The 23,437-nt window shown below is 43.0% G+C and overlaps 1 protein-coding gene across 1 annotated transcript; it reads right to left on the bottom strand.

Moving 5' to 3' along the window:
* Positions 1 to 413: 413 nt before the first annotated feature.
* On the bottom strand, positions 414 to 23,214 carry ccdc120b (coiled-coil domain containing 120b). The gene is made up of 10 exons (XM_045222963.1): positions 22,622 to 23,214; positions 10,670 to 10,772; positions 9,702 to 9,820; positions 5,659 to 5,760; positions 5,436 to 5,556; positions 5,047 to 5,106; positions 4,502 to 4,652; positions 4,319 to 4,420; positions 2,925 to 3,941; positions 414 to 2,805 (listed from the first exon to the last, which is right to left on the bottom strand). The coding sequence occupies exons 2-10, from the start codon at positions 10,716 to 10,718 to the stop codon at positions 2,718 to 2,720; spliced, it is 1,809 nt and encodes a 602-aa protein (XP_045078898.1). The 5' UTR covers positions 10,719 to 10,772; positions 22,622 to 23,214; the 3' UTR covers positions 414 to 2,717.
* Positions 23,215 to 23,437: the final 223 nt, after the last annotated feature.

The following is a 23,437-nucleotide window of genomic DNA, read 5'->3' as shown; positions in this document are numbered from 1 at the left end:
GCTTTTTTACGTGAACGGAGCAAATGAGCCAGCCGGCTCACCGAAAAGACTCGGAATGCCCATCGCTAGTTTGCTCCGCGTGCGTGTCTGCCCATAAGCAAAGCACACCTTCTGAAAATGACATGAGCTGAGCTGTGCCAGTGGCTGACTGGACAGTACATGCTGTGTGGCTGGCAGCACCATAGGCTACACTAGTTAGCTATTTAAAAATGTTTTAAATAAGTAATATGTCAAATTGTGCCAAATTCTTCTAGCAAAGCCAAAGCCATTAGAATTAGGCTAATAAGGATGAACTGATGAAATGTCCTATGATATACACATTTTATTTTATTGAGGCAAATCACTCACAGTAATTACATTGTAAATAAACGAAAATCAATATAGTTTTTTTTTAATGATTCCAATTCAAGATGTTGAATTTACCATGATGACACTTTATTTAAAAAAATATCAATGAATGTACCCCATCCGCCTCAAACAGAAACTGTATTTATCACCCCTTTGAAATATGGTCATAGTGTAATAGGATGAAAAAAAATCAGGAGAAAAACTGAAGGGGATTTCAGTCAATATGTCACAACCAATTCCAGTCAATCAACATAACTCATTCTCTGAAAAGCTACAACTAATACACTTTAAATGTTAGTTAACACCACACTTCTCTGGCTGGTGCTGAATGGGTTTTATGACAGAAGTGTATTTCACAAATAGATAAAAAATGTTATAAGTTCATAAATATACAATATATATTCTGGATAAATTTCCTTCAAGCTAAATGTATATTAATTTATGTTTTACAGACATAAGTACATCACCTGAAAAATACATTTACAACCCCCCAATGCACAGCAGTTTGGTCATCAGTTTCAGGTTTAGACTAGCTTGAAGAAATTCACACACTAACTATTGAATGTGAAAACACCAACATTTAAAACCAATATAACATTCCACTAAAGGTACTTGAGATAAAAGGAATATCTTCACCTGTAAAACATGTCAATAGATGAAGCCATGACATTAACGAGTCTGTTTTCCTCAGTTAAAATGAAAGATCATTATTAGCTCCTCATACATTTCTTTCCAGAGGTATTCATTTCCTACCATTCATGTTGTTAGTGATGCCCTTTTATAATGGTATAATCATGAACCTAAGATACACAAGAACAGACAAGCACATGTCATGGGAAGCTTATAAATGTGTCGTTCTTGAACTGCGGTGGTATTTGGGCATGGCATGAATTACTTTAAATATTTTTTTACCATTATGATAACATTGTGCCACCAATAGGAGTAGCGTATGACATGATCCAATAGGAGTAGCGTATGACATGATACAATGGAAACGGAATCTCATACTAGCACACTTATGAGTTCTGACATAAGGCCTGCTCATGCCAACAGTCCCATCCCCTAGCCCTGTTCTAGTTAGACCCCGTTTCATTTCTCCACATTAAGTTGACATCAGTTTATATAGGAATTTAGCATCAAATCTAGCTTATTATCATGATACATACATATCCAAATATGTGGTTTATTGTTGATAATGTTGTTACAATCTGATATATACATAATATTATACACTACATCACTTTGATCTTGAATGTCCAAATGGGCCACAAACATTCCACCTTGACGTAGACTTGAACATGAACTTCAACCTGGTAACACTTTTCTTATTTGCTCAAACTTCATACCCTGTCAACCATTTTCTGGTTTTAGTGTGTTCTCTCTTGGGGACAATTTCCCCATCCCACTGCTGCAATTGGATAAGGCTTTTGATGTTCATAAAGTGCTCTGACGGAAAACGTGCTACGCAACTGAATGAATAGAAATTAATAGAAAGTTCATTAAACGACTGTCATAGACCTCTAAAAGTCCTCAGGGTTTTATCTGAACTTGACTATTATGTCCTTTCAGCAGCTGGACTCTTAGGAAATGCAGAATAATTAGCTTGCATGAAACAACACAATTTGGCAACATCAGGAATTGCTTTCATTTGTTGATTGAAGACCAAGCTTTGAAAGGATTTGTGTTCATTTAACAAACATGAGAAATAGCAAGCACAGTTGAAATGTGTATGTTTGATGGACAGATGAAGAGATAAGACATATATATTCATGTTTACAAACAGGTTAATTTACACATTCACTGGTGTGTCTAAATACTTTTTAGTTGATATGAGTTCATTACATATTTTTGTAATTCACAAGACACGAAATTACCTATTTTATATAACTATTATTTATATCTCAGAAGATACAAAATAGTAATTTAGAATACATATACTTTATTCTGTAAAAAATTATATCTTGGGAGATTTGTTAGGTTAAACAAGGAGGATGTTTGTTAAATGTGGCTTGGGTCTGACCAACGATAAAATACAATACAGTATACAGTAGCTACAGAATAACAATATATTCTGAGACTCCGGGGACAGATCCAGTGCAAATCCATTCCTCGCTTTGCGATCTAGGGGTCAAAAGTGGGTGGGCTCATTTTCAACAGAGGGCATTCAGCATGGCCTTACAGTCTTTTTCTGCTGGGGTTGTAATGTTTTTTTTTTAGCTTGTGAGGTCACCTTATATCAGCTCCTTTTTACAGTGTTTGGATCTGTGTGTGTGTCTGTGTGTGTGTGTGTGTCTGTCTGTCTGTGTCTGTCTGTGTGTGCGCGTGTGTGCGCCTGTGCACATGTGTGTTTGAATATATATTCAGCTACATTAGACCAAAGTGCCAGGGTCAGCACTGGGAGTCATGTCTTGCTTCTGAGGATGAATGGGCTCTTGATAGAGTGAGAACTCCATTGACCTGCCATAGAGAGGGCACAAATCATTATAGTACTCAGCAAACAAACATGATCAAAAGTACCGTAATGTGCACCTGTGTGAATGTTACCAACAATCATTCCTAAGCAGAGAAATACTCACCTTCCATGCAGTGGGTGGCCATGGAAGCTGGCTGACTGAGACATCTGGGACCTATGGAGTGGATCACCTTGTATAGACTGAGCCTGGTGCACCAAAGGGTGGGGGTGTGAGAGGTGGGAGACCCCTGCATCATGCCCCTTTGACGTGGTGGTAGGGTAGCCGAGGGCGCTCCTCAGGTACCAGTCTCTGAGACCCTCCAGTGCCAAGGCTTTATGCAGACTCCTTGTCGAGTCCTCAGGGGTGGGGAGAGAGAACTGGGGAGGCCTGCGATTGAATGACGGGCCGGACAGCTCAGTCTGGAAGGGGTGCAGGTTGGGAATGGAGGAGGTAGTGGAGCTTGGGGCAGGGTGGGGAGACTCATAGGCAGAGAGCAGGATGGCGTCCTGCTGCAGGGGGATGAAGGGTCCGCAGGACTTGGTCCGGGTGACTTTGACTCTGCGAGGCTCAGCCTGGGAGCTACGGATCACCATGGGACTGTAGGGAGGGGCAGCGCTGGGAAGATGCACCTGGGAGTGGGAGAAGCCGTTGGCGTGAGGAGGCACTGCAGCAGTGGACGATCGAGGAGAGGAAATGTCCTGCCAGATTCTACCTGTTGATTGGTACAGCTGGTGTTGCACTTGCATCCTCTGTTGCTTCCCCCAGATGTAATCCATTAGGAGCTCATTGTAACCCCCTCCTCCTGCTGCTTCTCCTCTCCCACCCATGGACAGCCGCAGGTTGCCCTGCTCCTGTCTCTCAGGACTGCCCAGGTGGATGTGCCTCAGCTTGCCGTCAGTGAGGGCCTCAGAGCTTTTGTAGGGCCCTCCTCTGGGGGGCATCCCGTTTCTGGGGGCTGAGTCCTCGGGGAGACTGGAGCGGTCAAGCAGGGCCTCAGAACTGTTGCTCCGCCGGGCACGGGAGCTGTAAGGGCAGCCTCTGCGCTCCGAGGAGGAACCTTCCTGGGCCAGGGGCTCCATATGTGGTACATCCAGGCTGCCAGACCACTGCTTTAGTGAAATCCCACCAGAGCCATCCAATCTGAAGGAGCGATAGAGAGCAATGAGCATTTGATGAGCTTATTATGATAGGTTATTGTCATAATGTAAACACACTATCTTTACATTTCATTTTCAATTGATTGAATTTGTGATATCAAACCTAATACATAAAGACATTAAAAAAAATAACATGATATAAGTCAATATGACACTAAGCATTTGACTTCTCACAAAATAAATAATCTTGCCTTGATAATAAAATGTTGATATAACGTTTTCCATCACTGGCATGTTCTGTAGCCTAATTACCTGCTGCACTCATCGGTCATTCGGTCAGCCTCTCTGTCATCATAGTGGGTGGGTAGCAGTGGATGTGCTGCATTAAGCAGAAGCACTGGACCAGAGGAGGAATATTACCTGACATGAACACTGATTGGGGCGGTTCGGGCGAGGAGGGGGGTAGCAGGAACACTTCTGCCTTCAACATTAGATGCACTCCTTGGTAGAGAATGACTAGGGCTAGGGAAAAACATCAGAACATAGCATTAGACACAAGAAGAAGGAGTACGTTACACGTACACACACACACACTGACATTACCTGATAGAGCTGGTCACAGAGTTACGGCGTGTTCTCATTTCATAGTATATCTCCACTGGGGACAGTTTCCTACAGACCTGGTGTTCTGGACTGCCCAGACGGGGCTGGGACATGGAGCGGTGGTCTTCTGCCACACTGGGAGAGGACTCCTCTGAGGCAGGGAGAAGATGGGGTTTGGTCTTAACTTGAGTCACTCTAACAGGTTATTCTCTTTCATGAACATACTCAGGCAGCAGCCGTGTAATTCAGAATTTAAGGAGGAGAAATGTGATTCTTCGTCCCTCTCATTTTCACGATCGGGACTGAAATCTGATCTGTCATCCAGTAATTGAATTATAAACTGTGAATGTGAACAGTACCAATCATACAATCTCTCTTTTCTGTAGCCTCACAGAATAATGTAATGATACTAACTCCGCCTAGACATTTTGAGAATATTTTGCAAGACTGTTGTATTTGTGGAACAGACAAAGATCAATGATTTTACAGACCAGCTTTTACAGATTCAGTTGTTATTATTGTATTTGCAGGTCTGGCTGACTCACCATTGTCATGGGATGTTGAATCTGACATGGAGCTAGTACTCTCCGACATCACCGTGTCCTCTGGAAGATAAACAAACACAATCTGTCATCACAGGCAACAACAACCTCAGTAATAAATAATAAATAAAGATGTTTTATTGTCACATGCACTGGATAGGTGCAGTGAAATGTGTTTTTTACACAGTACAACATAGGCAGGAAGTGGAGACCAAATACACAGGCCATCACAGCATCGGAGAGGAAACTGCCTCATATCAAAGTGAAATTATATGTGTGGTGAGAGGTTGTTCAGCCTTTTCTCTATGGATATCATGGAAACATTGTGCAAGATCTTTATGTATAGCTGTTAATACGTCTTTGAACTCTTGCTGTACGCAGCACTACCTTACCTGTGTGGCATCCCCGGTGAACGGTCCTCCTGCTGTTGGGGACATTCCTGTCTGACTCTGAGTGTCTGTACAGAGCACCACTGAAGAGTGTTTTCATCTGCCTTCGCTGACCTGTCTCATCCTGCACAAAGCAATAACTTAGTCAGTGATGTGATGATAACCAGTATTAACAGACATACAGGTCCTCTGTGACCAATGTCATAGTATCTGAATGTTCTCTGACCTCTCCCTTGGTGTTATGTGCCAGGCCAGCCCTGCGCTGTACAACGGGAGCTCTCTCTCCTGTCTCCAGGGGAAAAGCATGTGGGACCATCCCGGTCAGCTCCTGCAGACAACATTCATGCAACAGAATTAGCATAGTTTGATTAAAAAGCTACCATTTGTAAAAAGCAATCATTTAGCAGACACTCTTATCCAGAGCGACTTACAGTAGTGAGTGCATACATTTTCATCCTTTTTTACCACTGTTTTCATATGTCCACTGCCAAGTCAAATTTCATAATGTCTGTTATAAAATATGGTTATATAATAGAGCAATAGGAACAAATGTAATAAACATTTATATCATACACTGTTACAGTCTCCAGCCTGTGTATCTTAAAATTAGCCTGAACTAATGCTACTGTGATAATATGAAGATGCCTGGTACAGGTGCCTGGTACAGTCCACTCTAAATTCCAAGCATCTGCCTCTAACCCTAGGAAGCTCTTTGCCACCTTCTCCTCCCTGCTGAATCCTCCTCCCCCCTCCCTCTCTGTGGATGACTTCGTCAACCATTTTGAAAAGAAGGTTGACGACATCCGATCCTCGTTTGTTAAGTCAAATGACACTGCTGTTCCTGCTCACACTGCCCTACCCTATGCTTTGACTTCTTTCTCCCCTCTCTCTCCAGATGAAATCTTGCGACTTGTGACGGCCGGCCGCCCAACAACCTGCCCGCTTGACCCTATCCCCTCCTCTCTTCTCCAGACCATCTCCGGTGAACTTCTCCCTTACCTCACCTCACTCATCAACTCATCCTTGACCGCTGGCTATGTCCCTTCCGTCTTCAAGAGAGCGAGAGTTGCACCCCTTCTCAAAAAACCAACACTCGATCCCTCTGATGTCAACAACTACAGACCAGTATCCCTTCTTTCTTTTCTCTCCAAAACTCTTGAGCGTGCCGTCTTTAGCCAACTCTCTTGCTATCTCTCTCAGAATTACCTTCTTGATCCAAACCAGTCAGGTTTCAAGACTGGTCATTCAACTGAGACTGCTCTTCTCTGTGTCACGGAGGCTCTCCGCACTGCTAAAGCTAACTCTCTCTCCTCTGCTCTTGTCCTTCTAGACCTGTCTGCTGCCTTTGATACTGTGAACCATCAGATCCTGCTCTCCACCCTCTCCGAGTTGGGCATCTCCGGCGCGGCTCACTCTTGGATTGCGTCCTACCTGACCGGTCACTCCTACCAAGTGGCGTGGCGAGAATCTGTCTCCGCACCACGTGCTCTCACCACTGGTGTCCCCCAGGGCTCAGTTCTAGGCCCTCTCCTATTCTCGCTATACACCAAGTCACTTGGCTCTGTCATATCCTCACATGGCCTCTCCTATCATTGCTACGCAGACGACACACAACTAATCTTCTCCTTTCCCCCTTCTGATAACCATGTGGCGAATCGCATCTCTGCATGTCTGGCAGACATATCAGTGTGGATGACGGATCACCACCTCAAGCTGAACCTCGGCAAGACGGAGCTGCTCTTCCTCCCGGGGAAGGACTGCCCGTTCCATGATCTCGCTATCACGGTTGACAACTCCGTTGTGTCCTCCTCCCAGAGTGCGAAGAGCCTTGGCGTGACCCTGGACAACACCCTGTCGTTCTCCGCTAACATCAAGGCGGTGACCTGATCCTGTAGGTTCATGCTCTACAACATTCGGAGAGTACGACCCTGCCTTACACAGGAAGCGGCACAGCTCCTAATCCAGGCACTTGTCATCTCCCGTCTGGATTACTGCAACTCGCTGTTGGCTGGGCTCCCTGCCTGTGCCATTTAACCCCTACAACTCATCCAGAATGCTGCAGCCCGTCTGGTGTTCAACCTTCTTAAGTTCTCTCACGTCACCCCGCTCCTCCGCACACTCCACTGGCTTCCAGTTGAAGCTCGCATCTGCTACAAGACCATGGTGCTTGCCTACGGAGCTGTGAGGAGAACGGCACCTCCGTACCTTCAGGCTCTGATCAGTCCCTACACCCAAACGAGGGCATTGCGTTCATCCACCTCTGGCCTGCTGGCCCCCCTACCTCTGCGGAAGCACAGTTCCCGCTCAGCCCAGTCAAAACTGTTCGCTGCTCTGGCACCCCAATGGTGGAACAAGCTCCCTCACGACGCCAGGACAGTGGAGTCACTCACCACCTTCCGGAGACACTTGAAACCCCACCTCTTTAAGGAATACCTGGGATAGGATGAAGTAATCCTTCTACCCCCCCCTTACCCCACCCAAAAAAAAAAAAAAACATTTTGTAAAGTGGTTATCCCACTGGCTATAAGGTAAATGCACCAATTTGTAAGTCACTCTGGATAAGAGCGTCTGCTAAATGACGTACATGTAAATGTAAATTAAACTATGTTGGTCAAGAATAGTATCATTTGAATGGTAGTGCATCAAATCACCAAATCTAATGCACTAAACAGTATATAGAGAGCATTTCCATGCATGAATAATCTTAGCCTAGAGAGAAGCTGAGACACATCTGTGTTGAATTCTAAACCAAAATCAGGGGGAATGTGTGAAACAGCTGTGAGTGAAAAGCTGGATCTGGTGCCTGGTACAGTATATCTGTCTCTGTCTCAGGAGAAATCAGGCTAATATTCATACACTTTCGCTACATATTCTTAACTGACGCTGCTCTGCAAGGGGAAACTTTAAAAGGTGACTGCACTTCCTGATTTTACCTCGTTTTAGATTTGGTTTATTAGAAAATGATAGTGGCCATGACTGAATTAGAACGCGAGTTGGTTTAGGGGTGTGGTTTGATGTGGGTGTCTCTTGTGTGTGTTCACAAGAGTTAGCCAAATGATTTAGCCAATTAGCTTTAGTTGGCTGGTGTGCGACTGTGGCAAAGTTGGTTTGACTTTGGATAGCCTATCTCCGGGGCTAATTAGGGTCTGTCAATAAATTACACATTGTAAATGAGACAATATTTTGTTGCACACCTTTTAGTTCTCATAAATGCTTTCAATATTTGTATATGAATTTCTACAATTAATAGTTGGTTTGAGGTTTTTAAGTCATTGAAATTTGGAGCTATTGGAATTTTGCAGATGGTCCCTAACTAGTCCTATAGGGATTTCCAAAGTCAACCCATATTTACCACAGCATTACAATTGGGTCAAGTACAGCTGCACTCCGAAATGCTGATTACTTGTGTGCTGCCATGTGGACATTGTGATGCAATTACGACCACAAGTCTCACAAAACTCTGTTTTGGATGAGACTGACTTTATGACCAAAATTATCCTATTTACACTTTGTAGTAAATTATTACAGTAGAATAAATGTTTCTGACTCATATCCATGCCACTTAGGCTGTTTTCTAAACGAGAAGTTGGTTTTTAGGGGCAGTTGCTCTTTAAACTTTGCTTTGTAATGTCAAGTTGCAAAATATTGTTCTTTCATCTGTGCAGCCAAACTCATTGAGCCTGATTTATTATTTCAGGTGGTTGAGGTTTACAGCGGTTTAGAGCTGCTCTGTATTGAGTCAGATACAGAAAACAAACCTAACGTTGGTTTTTGCTTTCCAATAATCTCATAAAGCACGCATCTCTATAGCATGGCTTGGGTGTATGGAGCCATTCTCTCTAAAATGCCTTGAGCCCTACAATAGTTAAAAGGTAGGAGAGAGGAACTGACCTGAGCCTTAGAATAGTTAAAAGGTAGGAGAGAGGAACTGACCTGAGCCTTAGAATAGTTAAAAGGTAGGAGAGAGGAACTGACCTGAGCCTTAGAATGGTTAAAAGGTAGGAGAGTGGAACTGACCTGAGCCCTACAATAGGTAAGAGATAGGAGAGAGGAACTGACCTGAGCACTACAATAGGTAAGAGATAGGAGAGAGGAACTGACCTGAGCCCTACAATAGTTAAAAGGTAGGAGAGAGGAACTGACCTGAGCCCTACAATAGTTAAAAGGTAGGAGAGAGGAACTGACCTGAGCCCTACAATAGGTAAGAGGTAGGAGAGAGGAACTGACCTGAGCCCTACAATAGGTAAGAGGTAGGAGAGAGGAACTGACCGCCTCCAGCAGACACACTTGTCTCAGCTCTCCCACTCGGCTGCTGAGGATATCCTCCAGGAGTTGCTTTCTCTCCTGCAGTGCGGAGATGCGCTCAGCTTGCAGCTTGCTGTCCTGATCTATACACCAACAAACACATCAACATATTCAGTTAAGACAACAAGTATACAATTACTATGTAACAGCAATGGTGTTACTAAGTACTTAATATCAGAAACCCAGAACTAAAATATTGCGTACTTGTGCCAGATGCTCAATTAAGTTCTGGGGGCAGATGTGTTCAAATCAAGCTTTATTTATACAGCACATTTCAACCCCCCCCCCAAAACAACAACAACAACAATGAAAATAAAAACAGAAATAATTACTGAACAACAAACATAAGAGGATAGAAAAACAAAATAATAACAATAAAAACTGAAATACTAAAAAAGCAAAGCCAAAAAGGTGTTTTAAGATCTCTTTTAAATATGTCCACAGTTTCAGCCCCCCTCAGGTTCTCTGGCAGGCTTTTCCGGATGCTGGGTATATAGTAACTAAAAGCTGCCTCTCCATGCCTCTTGGTCCTAGGCTTTGGGATAGTTAAAAGGCCAGTGCCAGAGGACCTGAGGGACCTACTGGGTACATAACTCAAAAACATGTCTGATAGTTAGAAAATATACTACAACGAGGAGCGGAAGCAGGGTGGTAGCTCCACCCCCCTTTCTCTGCAAGTTTCGGGCAAGTCTATGGGCCAAATGTCCTATCCTCTTCCGAAATTCGAAAGATGCAAACACCTGCGAAATCGGGAATTGTCCAAATTATCAGTGACGAAAAAATCTGTACAACGGAACAAATTTCCTTGTTAGTCGTCACATCCCACAGTCTGTTTGTTGACAGACGCTATGATACCATCCTATCTTACATGCGTCTGTTCATGCGAGATTACTAAATACCCCAAAATCTCTTTGTGGAGGTGTAAAACTCACCTGGAGCCCCCACACCCATGGATGTGATGATGCGCCCTTTGACCTCCATGTGGTCTGATTCGTGAGGTCTTGCTTCTCAAACCTCAGCCAATCAAAACCTCACCTACAGAGAGAGCACTGTCGTTACCTAACAAATAACTTGGCACAGAGCACAGGTTGGCTTACATACATTAAAATACCTTGCAATTTCAAGCATATGTTCTCCACTTGTTTGGTTAGCCATCTATTTTTGTTAAGCCAGTAAGAAATGTGCATCTTACACATCCGTCCCAACAGTAAAGTGATCAGGTGTCTAATGTTAAATCCTGTAACGGAAAGAGACAGAGCATTTACATTTTCAGTAATGTGACTAAACACGAATAGGCCTACAGTTAATACAGAATGTGACAGACTATCAGACCTAGCCTGTCTATGTCAATCATATGTGCATTATAGAAAAAGTATGCTTGATGCAATTTGGATGGCTTCACGTTAACAGGTTCATTCAAAGGATTGCTTAAGCACGGCTGTGCTGCAGTCGTAGGGACGAGGTGGAGCCGATCTCCCTGTCTGCCTGCCTGTCTATCTATACTGAACAAAAATATAAATTCAACATGCAACAATTTCAAAGATTGTACTGAGATACAGTTCATATAAGAAAATCAGTCAATTGAAATAAATAAATTAGGCCCTAATCTATGGATTTCACATGACTGGGAATACAGATATGCATCTGTTGGTCACAGATACAGTGAGGGAAAAAAGTATTTGATCCCCTGCTGATTTTGTACGTTTGCCCACTGACAAAGAAATGATCAGTCTATAATTTTAATGGTAGGTTTATTTGAACAGTGAGAGACAGAATAACAACAAAGAAATCCAGAAAAACGCATGTCAAATATGTTATAAATTGATTTGCATTTTAATGAGGGAAATAAGTATTTGACCCCCTTTCAATCAGAAAGATTTCTGGCTCCCAGGTGTCTTTTATACAGGTAACGAGCTGAGATTAGGAGCACACTCTTAAAGGGAGTGCTCCTAATCTCAGTTTGTTACCTGTATAAAAGACACCTGTCCACAGAAGCAATCAATCAATCAGATTCCAAACTCTCCACCATGGCCAAGACCAAAGAGCTCTCCAAGGATGTCAGGGACAAGATTGTAGACCTACACAAGGCTGGAATGGCTACAGGACCATCGCCAAGCAGCTTGGTGAGAAGGTGACAACAGTAGGTGCGATTATTCGCAAATGGAAGAAACACAAAATAACTGTCAATCTCCCTCGGCCTGGGGCTCCATGCAAGATCTCACCTCGTGGAGTTGCAATGATCATGAGAACGGTGAGGAATCAGCCCAGAACTACACGGGAGGATCTTGTCAATGATCTCAAGGCAGCTGGGACCAAAGTCACGAAGAAAAAAATTGGTAACACACTACGCCGTGAAGGACTGAAATCCTGCAGCGCCCACAAGGTCCCCCTGCTCAAGAAAGCAAATATACATGCCCGTCTGAAGTTTGCCAATGAACATCTGAATGATTCAGAGGAGAACTGGGTGAAAGTGTTGTGGTCAGATGAGACCAAAATGGAGCTCTTTGCCATCAGCTAAAATCGCTGTGTTTGGAGGAGGAGGAATGCTGCCTATGACCCCAAGAACACCATCCCCACCGTTAAACATGGAGGTGGAAACATTATGCTTTGGGGGTGTTTTTCTGCTAAGGGGACAGGACAACTTCACCACATCAAAGGGTCGATGGACGGCGCCATGTACCGTCAAATCATGGGTGAGAACCTCCTTCCCTCAGCCAGGGCATTGAAAATGGGTCGTGGATGGGTATTCCAGCATGACAATGACCCAAAACACACGGCCAAGGCAACAAAGGAGTGGCTCAAGAAGAGGCACATTAAGGTCCTGGAGTGGCCTAGCCAGTCTCTAGACCTTATTCCCATAGAATATATGCGGAGGGAGCTGAAGGTTCGAGTTGCCAAACATCAGCCTCGAAACCTTAATGACTTGGAGAAGATCTGCAAAGAGGAGTGGGACAAAATCCCTCCTGAGATGTGCGCAAACCTGGTGGCCAACTACAAGAAACGTCTGACCTCTGTGATTGCCAACAAGGGTTTTGCCACCAAGTACTAAGTCATGTTTTGCAGAGGGGTCAAATACTTATTTCCCTCATTAAAATACAAATCAATTTATAACATTTTTGACATGCGTTTTTCTGGATTTTTTTGTTGTTGTTTTTTTGTTGTTACCTAACATTAAAATTATAGACTGATCATTTCTTTTTCAGTGGACAAACGTACAAAATCAGCAGGGGATCAAATACTTTTTTCCCTCACTGTACCTTAAAACAAAAAGTAGGGGCGTGGATCAGAAAACCAGTCAGTATCTGGTGTGACCACCATTTGCCTCATGCAGCGCGATACATCTCCTTCGCATACAGTTGATCACTGTTGATTGCTGCCTGTGGAATGTTGTCCCACTCCTCTTCAATGGCTGTACAAAGTTGCTGGATATTGGGGGGAACTGGAACACGCTGTCGTACACGTCGATCCAGAGCATCCCAAACATGGGTGATATTGTCAGGTCAAGACCCTGGTGAGGACGATGAGCACGCAGATGAGCTTCCCTGAGACGGATTCTGACAGTTTGTGCAAAAATTTTTTGGTTGTGCAAGCCCACACTTTTATCAGCTGTCCGGGTGGCTGTTCTCAGACGATCCAGCAGGTGAAGAAATCAGAGGTGGTGGTCCTGGGCTGGCTTGAGGTCTGCGGCTGTGAGGCCGGTTGGACATACTGCCAAATTCTCTGAAACGACGTTAGAGGTGGCTTATGGTAGAGAAATTAACATTAATTTATCTAGCAACAGCTCTGGTGGACATTCCTGCAGTCAGCATGCCAATTGCACACTCCCTCAAAACTTGAGACATCTGTGGCATTGTGTTGTGTGACAAAACTGCACATTTTAGAGGGGCCTTTCATTGCCCCCAGCACAAGGTGCACCTGTGTAATGATCATGCTGTTTAATCAGCTTCTTGATATGCCACACCTGTCAGGTGGATGTATTGTCTTGGCAAAGGAGAAATGCTCACTAACAGGGATGTAAACAAATTTGTGCACAACATTTGAGAGAAATAAGCTTTTTGTGAATATGGACATTTTCTGGGATCTTTTATTTCAGTTCATGAAACATGGGGCCAACATTTTACATGTTGCGTTTATATTTTTGTTCAGTGTAGGTAAAATGTATCTCTTAGAGCTGACAATAATGTCTTAGAAGAGGAGTGAGAGCGAAACAGCATAAATAATGTATGGAGAAGAACAGATGGAGAGAAACCTAAACCATGTGTGTATTTAATGTCTCAAATGTCAAAGGTAACCAACACACAAAAAAAGAATGAACCAAAAGTAACAGCAATGACCTTGCCCTGAAAGTAAGACTAAACATCCTTTGTTTATGCACAGTTGCACAAATTCACTGAAGACAGCGGGCACCCAACAGTTTATTTCAATTGACAGCGTTTTCCACACAGTGGCTCCCAAACTTGTTTGTGTTGTGAGCCGAGCCTTTGGGATTTTCTTGTAACTCACCAAATAAACAAAAACAATATTTTTTGTCAGGAACATGGCCCACAAGTGGGTCCTGATTAATCATTTTGGAAAAACAGATTAACAGGACGACATGGTTCCAGTAATGCCTGGTGAAAACCAAACTCTGCATTCAACAGTAAGAACATCATACCAAAGGTCAAGCATGGTGGTGGTGGTGTGATGGTTTGGGGATGCTTTGCTGCCTCAGGACCTGGACGACTTGCCTTAATAGAAGGAACCATGAATTCTGCTCTGTATCAGAGAATTCTACAGAAGAATGTCAGACCATCCGTCTGTGAGCTGAAGCTGAAGCGCAGCTGGGTCATGCAGCAAGACAATGATCCAAAACACACAATCAAGTCTACATGAAAATGGCTAAAAAGCAACAAATTGGAAGTTTTGGAATGGCCTAGTCAAAGTCCAGACCTAATCCCAATTGAGATGTTGTGGCAGGACTTGAAACAAGCAGTTCATGCTTGAAAACCCACACGTCACTGAGTTAAAGCAGTTCTGCATGGAAGAGTGGGCCAAAATTCCTCCACAGCGACGTGAGAGACTGATCAACAACTACAGGAAGTTTTTGGTTGGAGTCATTGCAGCTAAAGGTGGCACAACCAGTTATTGAGTGTAAGGGGGCAATTACTTTTTCACACAGGGGAATTAGGTGTTGCATAACTTTGTTTATGAAATAAATGAAATAAATATGTAATTGTTGTGTTATTTGTTCACTTATGTTCCCTTTATCTAATATTAGGTTTTGGTTGAAGATCTGATAACATTCAGTATCACAAATATGCAAAAGTAGAGAAAATTAGAAAGGGGGCAAATAGTTTTTCATAGCACTGTATAGTGTATATCTAACATCTCAACAAGAACCTTTAAAGCCTGCCAGCATTGGCCAAAGCAGGAGGTTGCTCATCTCAGTCTAAAGAAATCAGAGGTAGCCTATCATTCTACTTTGTGGTATTATCCTGAATTGCATGCAAGCTTTGTTCCAAATCAGCCCTTATTCCCTTACGTTACAAAGAGAGCAAACAGTAGTGATACTATTCAGTGCCAAAGCATCGCTCACTCAGACTCCAGAATCTCAGTCATAAACAACAGGCAGCTCCTTGCAGTCTACTAAATAATAAAATGCTTCTTTCCTAAACAAAACACCATCAACAACACAGAATGCCTCTAGGGCTAAGACTAAGGTTTGATCATTTTAAAGATCTGTACAGATAACGGCACCATATTATCATCGTTAAAAAAGTAACACTTATCTACCACCTCAGTCATACAATACAGGAGCTCCATGCTTCAAATACACTACATGACCAAAAGTATGTGAACACTTGCTCGTCAAACATCTCATTCCAAAATCATGGGCATTAAAATGGAGTTGGTCCCCCCTTTGCTGCTATAACAGCCTCCACTCTGCTGGGAAGGCTTTCCACTAGATGTTGGAACATTGCTGCGGGGACTTGCTTCCATTCAGCTACAACAGCATTAGTGAGGTCAGGCACTGATGTTGGGCGATTAGACCTGGCTCGCAGTCGCCGTTCCAATTTCTCCCAAAGGTGTTCGATGGGGTTGAGGTCAGGGTTCTGTGCAGGCCAGCCAAGTTCTTCCACAACGATCTCGACAAACCATTTATGTATGGCCCTAGCTTTGTGCACGGGGGCATTGTCATGCTGAAACAGGAAAGGGCCTTCCCCAAACTGTTGCCACAAAGTTGGAAGCACAGAATCGTCTAGAATATCATTGTATGCTGTAGCGTTAAGATTTCCCTTCACTGGAACTAAGTGGCCTAGCCCGAACCATGAAAAACAGCCCCAGACCACTATTCCTCCTCCACCAAACTTTACAGTTGGCACTACGCATTGGGGCAGGTACCATTTTCCTGGCATCCATCAAACACAGATTTGTCCGTCGGACTGCCAGATGGTTATTCATCACTCCAGAGAACGCGTTTCTACTGCTCCAGAGTCCAATGGCGGCGAGCTTTACACCACTTCAGCCGACGCTTGGCATTGCGCATGGTGATCTTAGGCTTGTGTGCGGCTGCTCGGCCATGGAAACCCATTTCATGACGCTCCCAACGAACAGTTCTTGTGCTGACGTTGCTTCCAGAGGCAGTTTGGAACTCGGTAGTGAGTGTTGCAACCAAGGACAGACGATTTTTACGGGCTAGGCGCTTCAGCACTCGGCAGACCCGTTCTGTGAGCTTGTGTGGCCTACCACTTCGCGGCTGAGCCGTTGTTTCTCCTAGACGTTTCCACTTCACAATAACAACACTTATAGTTGACCGGGGCAGTTCTTGCAGGGCAGAAATGTTACTTGTTGGAAAGGTGGCATCCTATGACGGTGCCACGTTGAAAGTCACTGAGCTCTTCAGTAAGGCCATTCTACTGCCAATGTTTGTCTATGGAGACTGCATGGCTGTGTGCTCAATTTTATACACCTGTCAGCAATGGGTGTGGCTGAAATAGCCGAATCCACTCATTTGAAGGGGTGTCCACATACTTTTGTATATATAGTTTACCTCACACATTTCACATGGGTTCCAGTCCTGGAATTGAGACCGTTCTGTTTGCTCATACTAGTGTGAAATTCCCCCTGTGTGACCTCCTATTGACAGACACAGAGGAGCCTCTTAAACAAACAACTGTCACAGTAACGATTCACTGTGTATTGACACTGATAGTCTGACCCAGCACATCACATTAATCCACTCCATTCCTATTCAATAATGATCAAATTCTTCATTTAACTTAATCTGCACTGAAGAGGACATTGTTCGCTGCTCTGGCACCCCAATGGTGGAACAAGCTCCCTCACGACGCCAGGACAGCGGAGTCACTCACCACCTTCCGGAGACATTTGAAACCCCACCTCTTTAAGGAATACCTGGGATAGGATAAAGTAATCCTTCTACCCCCCCAAAAAATTTTAAAAAATATATATAAATAAATAAATATTTTTGGAAAGTGGTTATCCCACTGGCTATAGCGTGAATGCACCAATTTGTAAGTCGCTCTGGATAAGAGCGTCTGCTAAATGACGTAAATGTAAATGTAATTGTTATTGACCAGAGGGAGGTGGTTGACCAACATTTGACCAAAAGTCTTAACAATGTGCCATTCAACAGTCTAAAAACATGGGATAAGGAGCAAGACTGAGAGATTGAGAGGAAAAATGGAGAGACAGACAGGAACAGTTGGGTTAACCAACAGGAACAGTTGGGTGTCCTCTTGGAGGGAAGTGCTGAGTTGATGCCTGGAGCCATAAGGTAGGCACGGCATCTAGGAATGTTTTCCTTAACACAAACCAATCAATACACAAAGCACAGCAAGGCAGTGTGAGTAGCTAGATCTCAACATTCCACAATCAGTTTAGAAAGTTTATAAGTAATCAAGGGAAATATGGCATGAGAGGGGTGAAGACAGGGGGGTGGCTGGTAAAATACAACAGGACTCCTATGGTGTGAGTCAGAGGTAACTACTGACACATCAGGAGGGCAGATGTGTTCAGAGACACAGGTACAATAACTCAGCACTAAAATCACATTCCTGAGTGAATCCTATGGGAAAGAAAGGAGTTTTAAAGGAAAATCAACACTCAGTAAGACCAAATGAGATGAGAGACAGTGAGATGATCATAGAAACATCAGGGAGTAACTAGATGAGATGGACACCTGTGAGTTTTAACAATACGATAAGGCTATTGGAAGGGTTGGGGAGTAACCGATTACATGTCATCTGATAAATAAATAAAAAACTGTAATTAGTCATGTTACAAGCAAAAAATATAGTAATGAGATTACAGATACTTCTTGGATTACTTTTAAATTCAGAAAGGATGTTTGCGAAAAAAATACATGATACCTTTCTATTTTATCAATGACATTCAATTCAGCATTGAAAAAATATTAAAGTTTAAAGATATTCTCTGGTACTTTTGTATACTTTTTAGACAGCAGTTCTTAAAGTAGCATCCACGAGCCAAAAGTGGTCCCCGAAATTGTGTACCACATCACAAATGTGCAGATATGTGCACCACGTCGTTGCGCTCTCTCGTGCTCTATTGGGTGTGCATCTTGCTAGCTGTCACTCAAATGGCGAGAGGCTGAAGCTCATATTGCTAGGAGGCTGGCCCACTTGGGGGGAAATGTTGGGGAAAACCCTGGCTATAGGCTACGGGAAGGTAGCAAAATATAGGACAAAACAAAGGGAAACCCCGCTAGCACATGCTAGGAGTTAGACAATGGTTATCGTGATAAAGATGAGCTGTGGAGGGAAACATGCTGATTAAAACATGAACTGTGCTGTGAGTGCAGGCAGGCAGGCAGCCCCTGTGCAGCATGCGTCACACGCATACAAATGCAAACCAGCCAGGAGTTTAATATTCAAGTCCAGGGGACACATGGTCAAGGCTGCAGGGCAGGCCTCTCTCTCTCTCTACTACCATGTCCACTCTCACAAACCCACGTATCCTTACAAACTTAGCTTATTATATGATAATATTCACAAGCTGTATAGCCCCACCACCGCAGGGCAGGCAAAAACCCATCACAGCTCAGTTAACAAAGTGTCTGTCCAAATACATATTCATTTGCATATTTTAGTGCATACTACTTTAAATGCTGTGATGTAGGCCACTACTGTATGTCCTTGCCAAAGGGAAATCCTTTGTTATTTATAGCAACCCGATGTCTTGATACCATTATGATGTTGATGCTACTAGAATACACCCAAAGAAGAGCAGCTGAAATGTGACCTCGGCTCCAGTGGAGACAGACAGGTGAGGATCCAGTGACACACTCACTCCTGGTAGTGGCTACAACCATTGTTTACACAGCTGCTGGCTGCTTCTGTCATGAACTGTCAAATTACATTTTAGTCATTTAGCAAACGCTCTTATCCAGAGCGAATTACAGTTAGTGAGTGCATACATTTTTTCATACTGCCCCCCCGTGGGAGTCGAACCCACAACCCTGGCGTTGCAAGCGCCATGCTCTACCAACTGAGCTACAGGGGACTAAACCAGGTTTTCCTCTAGGATTTTGCCTGTGCTTAGCTCCATTCCATTTATTTCAAATGACACACAAACTCACTTCAACAGATATGCTACATATACACTAATAATAAGTAACCTATTTTTTTCATTAAGAACATTCCCTGACCAGCATCATCTTTTTAGAAGAGCTCTCTCTCATAAGTAAGCATAGCTGATAACAGATATCTTTAATATACCTGCTCTCTTCTGTAGCTGTGCCATATTTTCTCTGTGTTCGTTCGTGTTACTTTCTTCACCTGACTTAATTCTGATAATTCCAAATAAAAGTATTCCCTGAGGACAGATAGGGAGACTAAACCATTACCTTAACATAAGGGGTGGGGGATAGAAAGTTAACAAGACAACTGAGGAAATGTCCACAACTGGGAAGGAACTTCAATTGAAAATACAGAGTTTTAAATATATATCTTAGCATATGCATTTTGGCCGAAAATACATTTTCCGTTTAGTTAATTTTATAGTCATTTTCATTTGCTTACCCTCTAAAAGTCCCAGTTGGTTTTGCCTGAGTTAGGGGCAGGTAAGAGAAAGTAGGCATCTGCTTGTTCTGGCTCTAGCTGTTCTCCCTCTATCACTACAATATCATTGTTTCCTAATCTAAAGAATGAAGATCACAAAGACATGAAGTCAAAAAGAGCTAACTGGTGCACTAAAAGTCAATGTTTTTAGTAGGCAGAAGGAGGGAAGCCATTTATTTGGGGGGCGAGTGAGGCTTGGATTTTTTTTTAACTCAAGTAAATACAGTCCTCAGGATTTATTACAGTCTGTCTGCCTCTCATTCAACAAGCTGCATCTGAACAGCCAGCCACCAGCTGGACCCTGTGGAGGGCTTATGGGGGGTTGGAGGGCTTATGGAGGGTCAGGTGACCTTCCAATATGATCTCTTCTCACTCTCTGTACCTCCCTGAACTACTGATCATAACATGCTTCTCAGCACAGCCCAGAGCAGTTTAGCACATGGGGGCTAATCCTATGGCCAGCCCAGTATTCCCATTTTGAAACCCTTCCCTCTGTCCTTGATGGCTCACTCCCCTATGCCGATCTGAAACAACGGTATAGGAGAAAGCAATCCAGTGATTCCTCCCACTACTAGATATCTGGTAGGTTCAAGATAGAAGAGAATGGAACAAAGAATGGAATGTGTCCCAGGAGATAATTAATATACTGTTTTCCCATGATCCGTAACACCTGAAGGGTCTCTGTATCTATTCCAAATCAAATCATATGTTATTTGTCACATGCACCAAATACATTGGGTATAGACTTTACCGTGAAATGCTTGCTTACGAGCCCTTCCCAACAATGCAGAGTTAAACAATTATAATACAAAGAAATCCTTGCAGTGAAAAATGTTGTCCTAGAAATCCCCAGCCCTTTATATTGGTTCAAAAATCTTGACATATCACAATGTGTATGATACAATGTATACCACTTTCTGCACTTTCACCTATCCAGCTGAGTCTGGGTCAGTTTGGGTGTGACCCAAGGAGATCCTTGTTTAGATCCTTATGTACGGCAGCTTATAGGTACTTTCATGGAACATCAAGCCAGCTGCTCGAATCCTGTCAGTTGGACATAAATGGCATGGACATGGTGTCTCGTTGGCATAACAGACAACTATCATGTTTGTTTCCACCTGTGTCTGCAAACTCCCTTTCCACGCCGTGAAGTGGAATTGACAGTACACAAGGTCAGGTTGTAGAAAAGTAGAATAATCATTATACCGAAATTCATATGAAACAATGACATGAAGGCCAAACCAACCTGTAACTCATAAATCAAATGAATGACTGGCTGTAGTTAACTTGGGCTACAAGAAAACAGTGTGCACAAATGTTACCCCTGGTCCTCTGTAGCTCAGCTGGTAGAGCACGGCGCTTGTAACGCCAGGGTAGTGGGTTTGATCCCCGGGACCACCCATACACAAAAAATGTCTGCATGACTGTAAGTCGCTTTGGATAAAAGTGTCTGCTAAATGGCATTTTATTATTATATTATTACAAGCACTCAAAAAGGTTTACTGTCTGCCACCCACTGATTTCTGGACCATTTTTTACTTTACTTGATGTACTGTAACATCCTCTAATTGTCATGCTCAATTAACTCAAAGACCATGCGAAAAATATCACTTCTAAAGTGATCAGTACCAAAAAATACCACTGCATTGGCAACCATGTAGAAAATCCCTTTATGAGAACAGCAGTGTTTCCCAGACAGATCAAAGCGGCAGCAGCAGTGAATTACCCTGAGGCACTGTCCGGGAGATCCTGGCAGCTCTAGATATCCTTGTTCAAGAATGTGTTCATAATAGTGTTAATACCAGTGCTGGTTAATGAGTGTGGGAACATGCACACCTTACAGACCTTGTCTCTAATAACTCCACTGTTAAAGCTGAAATGATAAACATAAAGTAACATAAGTAACCATTTTAAAAGTTGAGAAAATACATAAATATTTTAATCTGTAGGATAGTTTTAGGACACTAACAGGGACAGATTACAAGATAATTGCTTCGGAGAACAAGCAGTAAAACCTCTAGGTTGTAACTGCATTAACTATTGATGGGCACTGTGTAGTGTATGTATGTTCCATATCATCCTCCTATGCATGTATGCAGCAACAGCTCGAGGAGATGATACATTCCCATATGTCAGGAAATCCTACAAACATAGAATTTTGTAGTATTCAGAATAATATTTTGAAATCTCCTGGCAATTGACTGTGTCCAACATGATATGGGAATTCATCAATGTGTCATGATGAAATGTCAAAATGTAGGGTAAACTACAACCAGAAGTAAGTTAATCACAAACCAAAATAGGCAGATATTTTGATTTTTCATGCGAGACAGGATTAGAACGCAGTGGGAACGCTACAAATAGTCCCATGCAGCTCAGTTGGTAGACCATGGCGCTTGCAATGCCAGGGTTGTGGGTTCGTTTCCCACGGGGGGCCAGTATGAAAATGTATGCACTCACTAACTGTAAGTCGCTCTGGATAAGAGCGTCTGCTAAATGACTAAAATGTAAATACATTACCGTGTCAGTAGTGAGGTTGTCAAATAGTATAATTATTTAAAAAATATATCACTGATTAAAAATTCTTGTAATTCTAACAGCGTGCGACATATGGCCATCTCCCCATTCAATTAAGCCCGGTTTAACAGGCTAAAACAGCAATAGCCTACGCAGATGGACACAAACAGTAGGGTTGATGAAGGCATCATATATCACATTTCTTAATTACGCCAGGACAGACTTTGAATGCACGTTTTTGCTATAAAGTAATTCTACAAAATTATATTGCAGAAGGTTACTTGCCTGAAAAGGAGCCCAGTGATGATGAAGATTTGAATATCAAATTAACGAAGACGTGCCATGAACTCAAGGATTGTGGCTATAATATTTTCTGTGATGTACACGTCCCTATACTGTTACAACGAAGAGTACATAGAGCCTATAGAATCCACATCCCTGAGAATATGACTGACGTGTTCGGTGGTCTCCATGGTGCTGTTCAATGTTGTAAAGCCACGGGAGACTGCCCGATCAAAGACTAAAATGTTACAATGTAGCCTAGCAATGGCCCATCCGCTATAATTTCCCGATATTGTTCTTCTGCGTATCCAATGTGGCTCCATACTCCAATTGAAATTCATCAGCTGCCCTTTTCTCGCGCGTCTACAACCCCCATCCGCCCTAGCGTCGATGCGCATCTCAAACAAACGTGAAATCCGTCTTCACGGGAAAGGTTGTCCTACTTGGATAAGATATATAATGTTTTTAAAAGCAGGCTTCATGTCACATCATATTAGTATAATTGAACTGTCATGTTTTAGAATTAAATAAATACCTGCGTTTTGCAAGACTATATTTCCAATGCCGTGGCGCGCTCATGTCGTCCTACATTACTGTTCGCTCAATTCACAAACCATGGTCACACCTAATATGTAAATTAGTAACGCGCTCTAGCCTTATAAAATAACCAAATAGCCTATAGCCTTGGAGCTATAAGACCTCGAGGTAGTTTTTCTTTCAGTATGGTCATTCCCGGCCTCCTAGTGTACCCTGACATTTAAACATTAATCCTATCCTGAAGATTGTTGTTGTTGTTGAAAAAATGTGTTAGACTTTTAT

Source organism: Coregonus clupeaformis, chromosome 10, assembly GCF_020615455.1.
Source record: "Coregonus clupeaformis isolate EN_2021a chromosome 10, ASM2061545v1, whole genome shotgun sequence".
NCBI classification, from domain to species: Eukaryota; Metazoa; Chordata; class Actinopteri; order Salmoniformes; family Salmonidae; genus Coregonus; species Coregonus clupeaformis.
The sequence above is the reverse complement of the archived record's forward strand: the minus strand, read 5'-3'. Positions and strand labels throughout refer to the sequence as shown.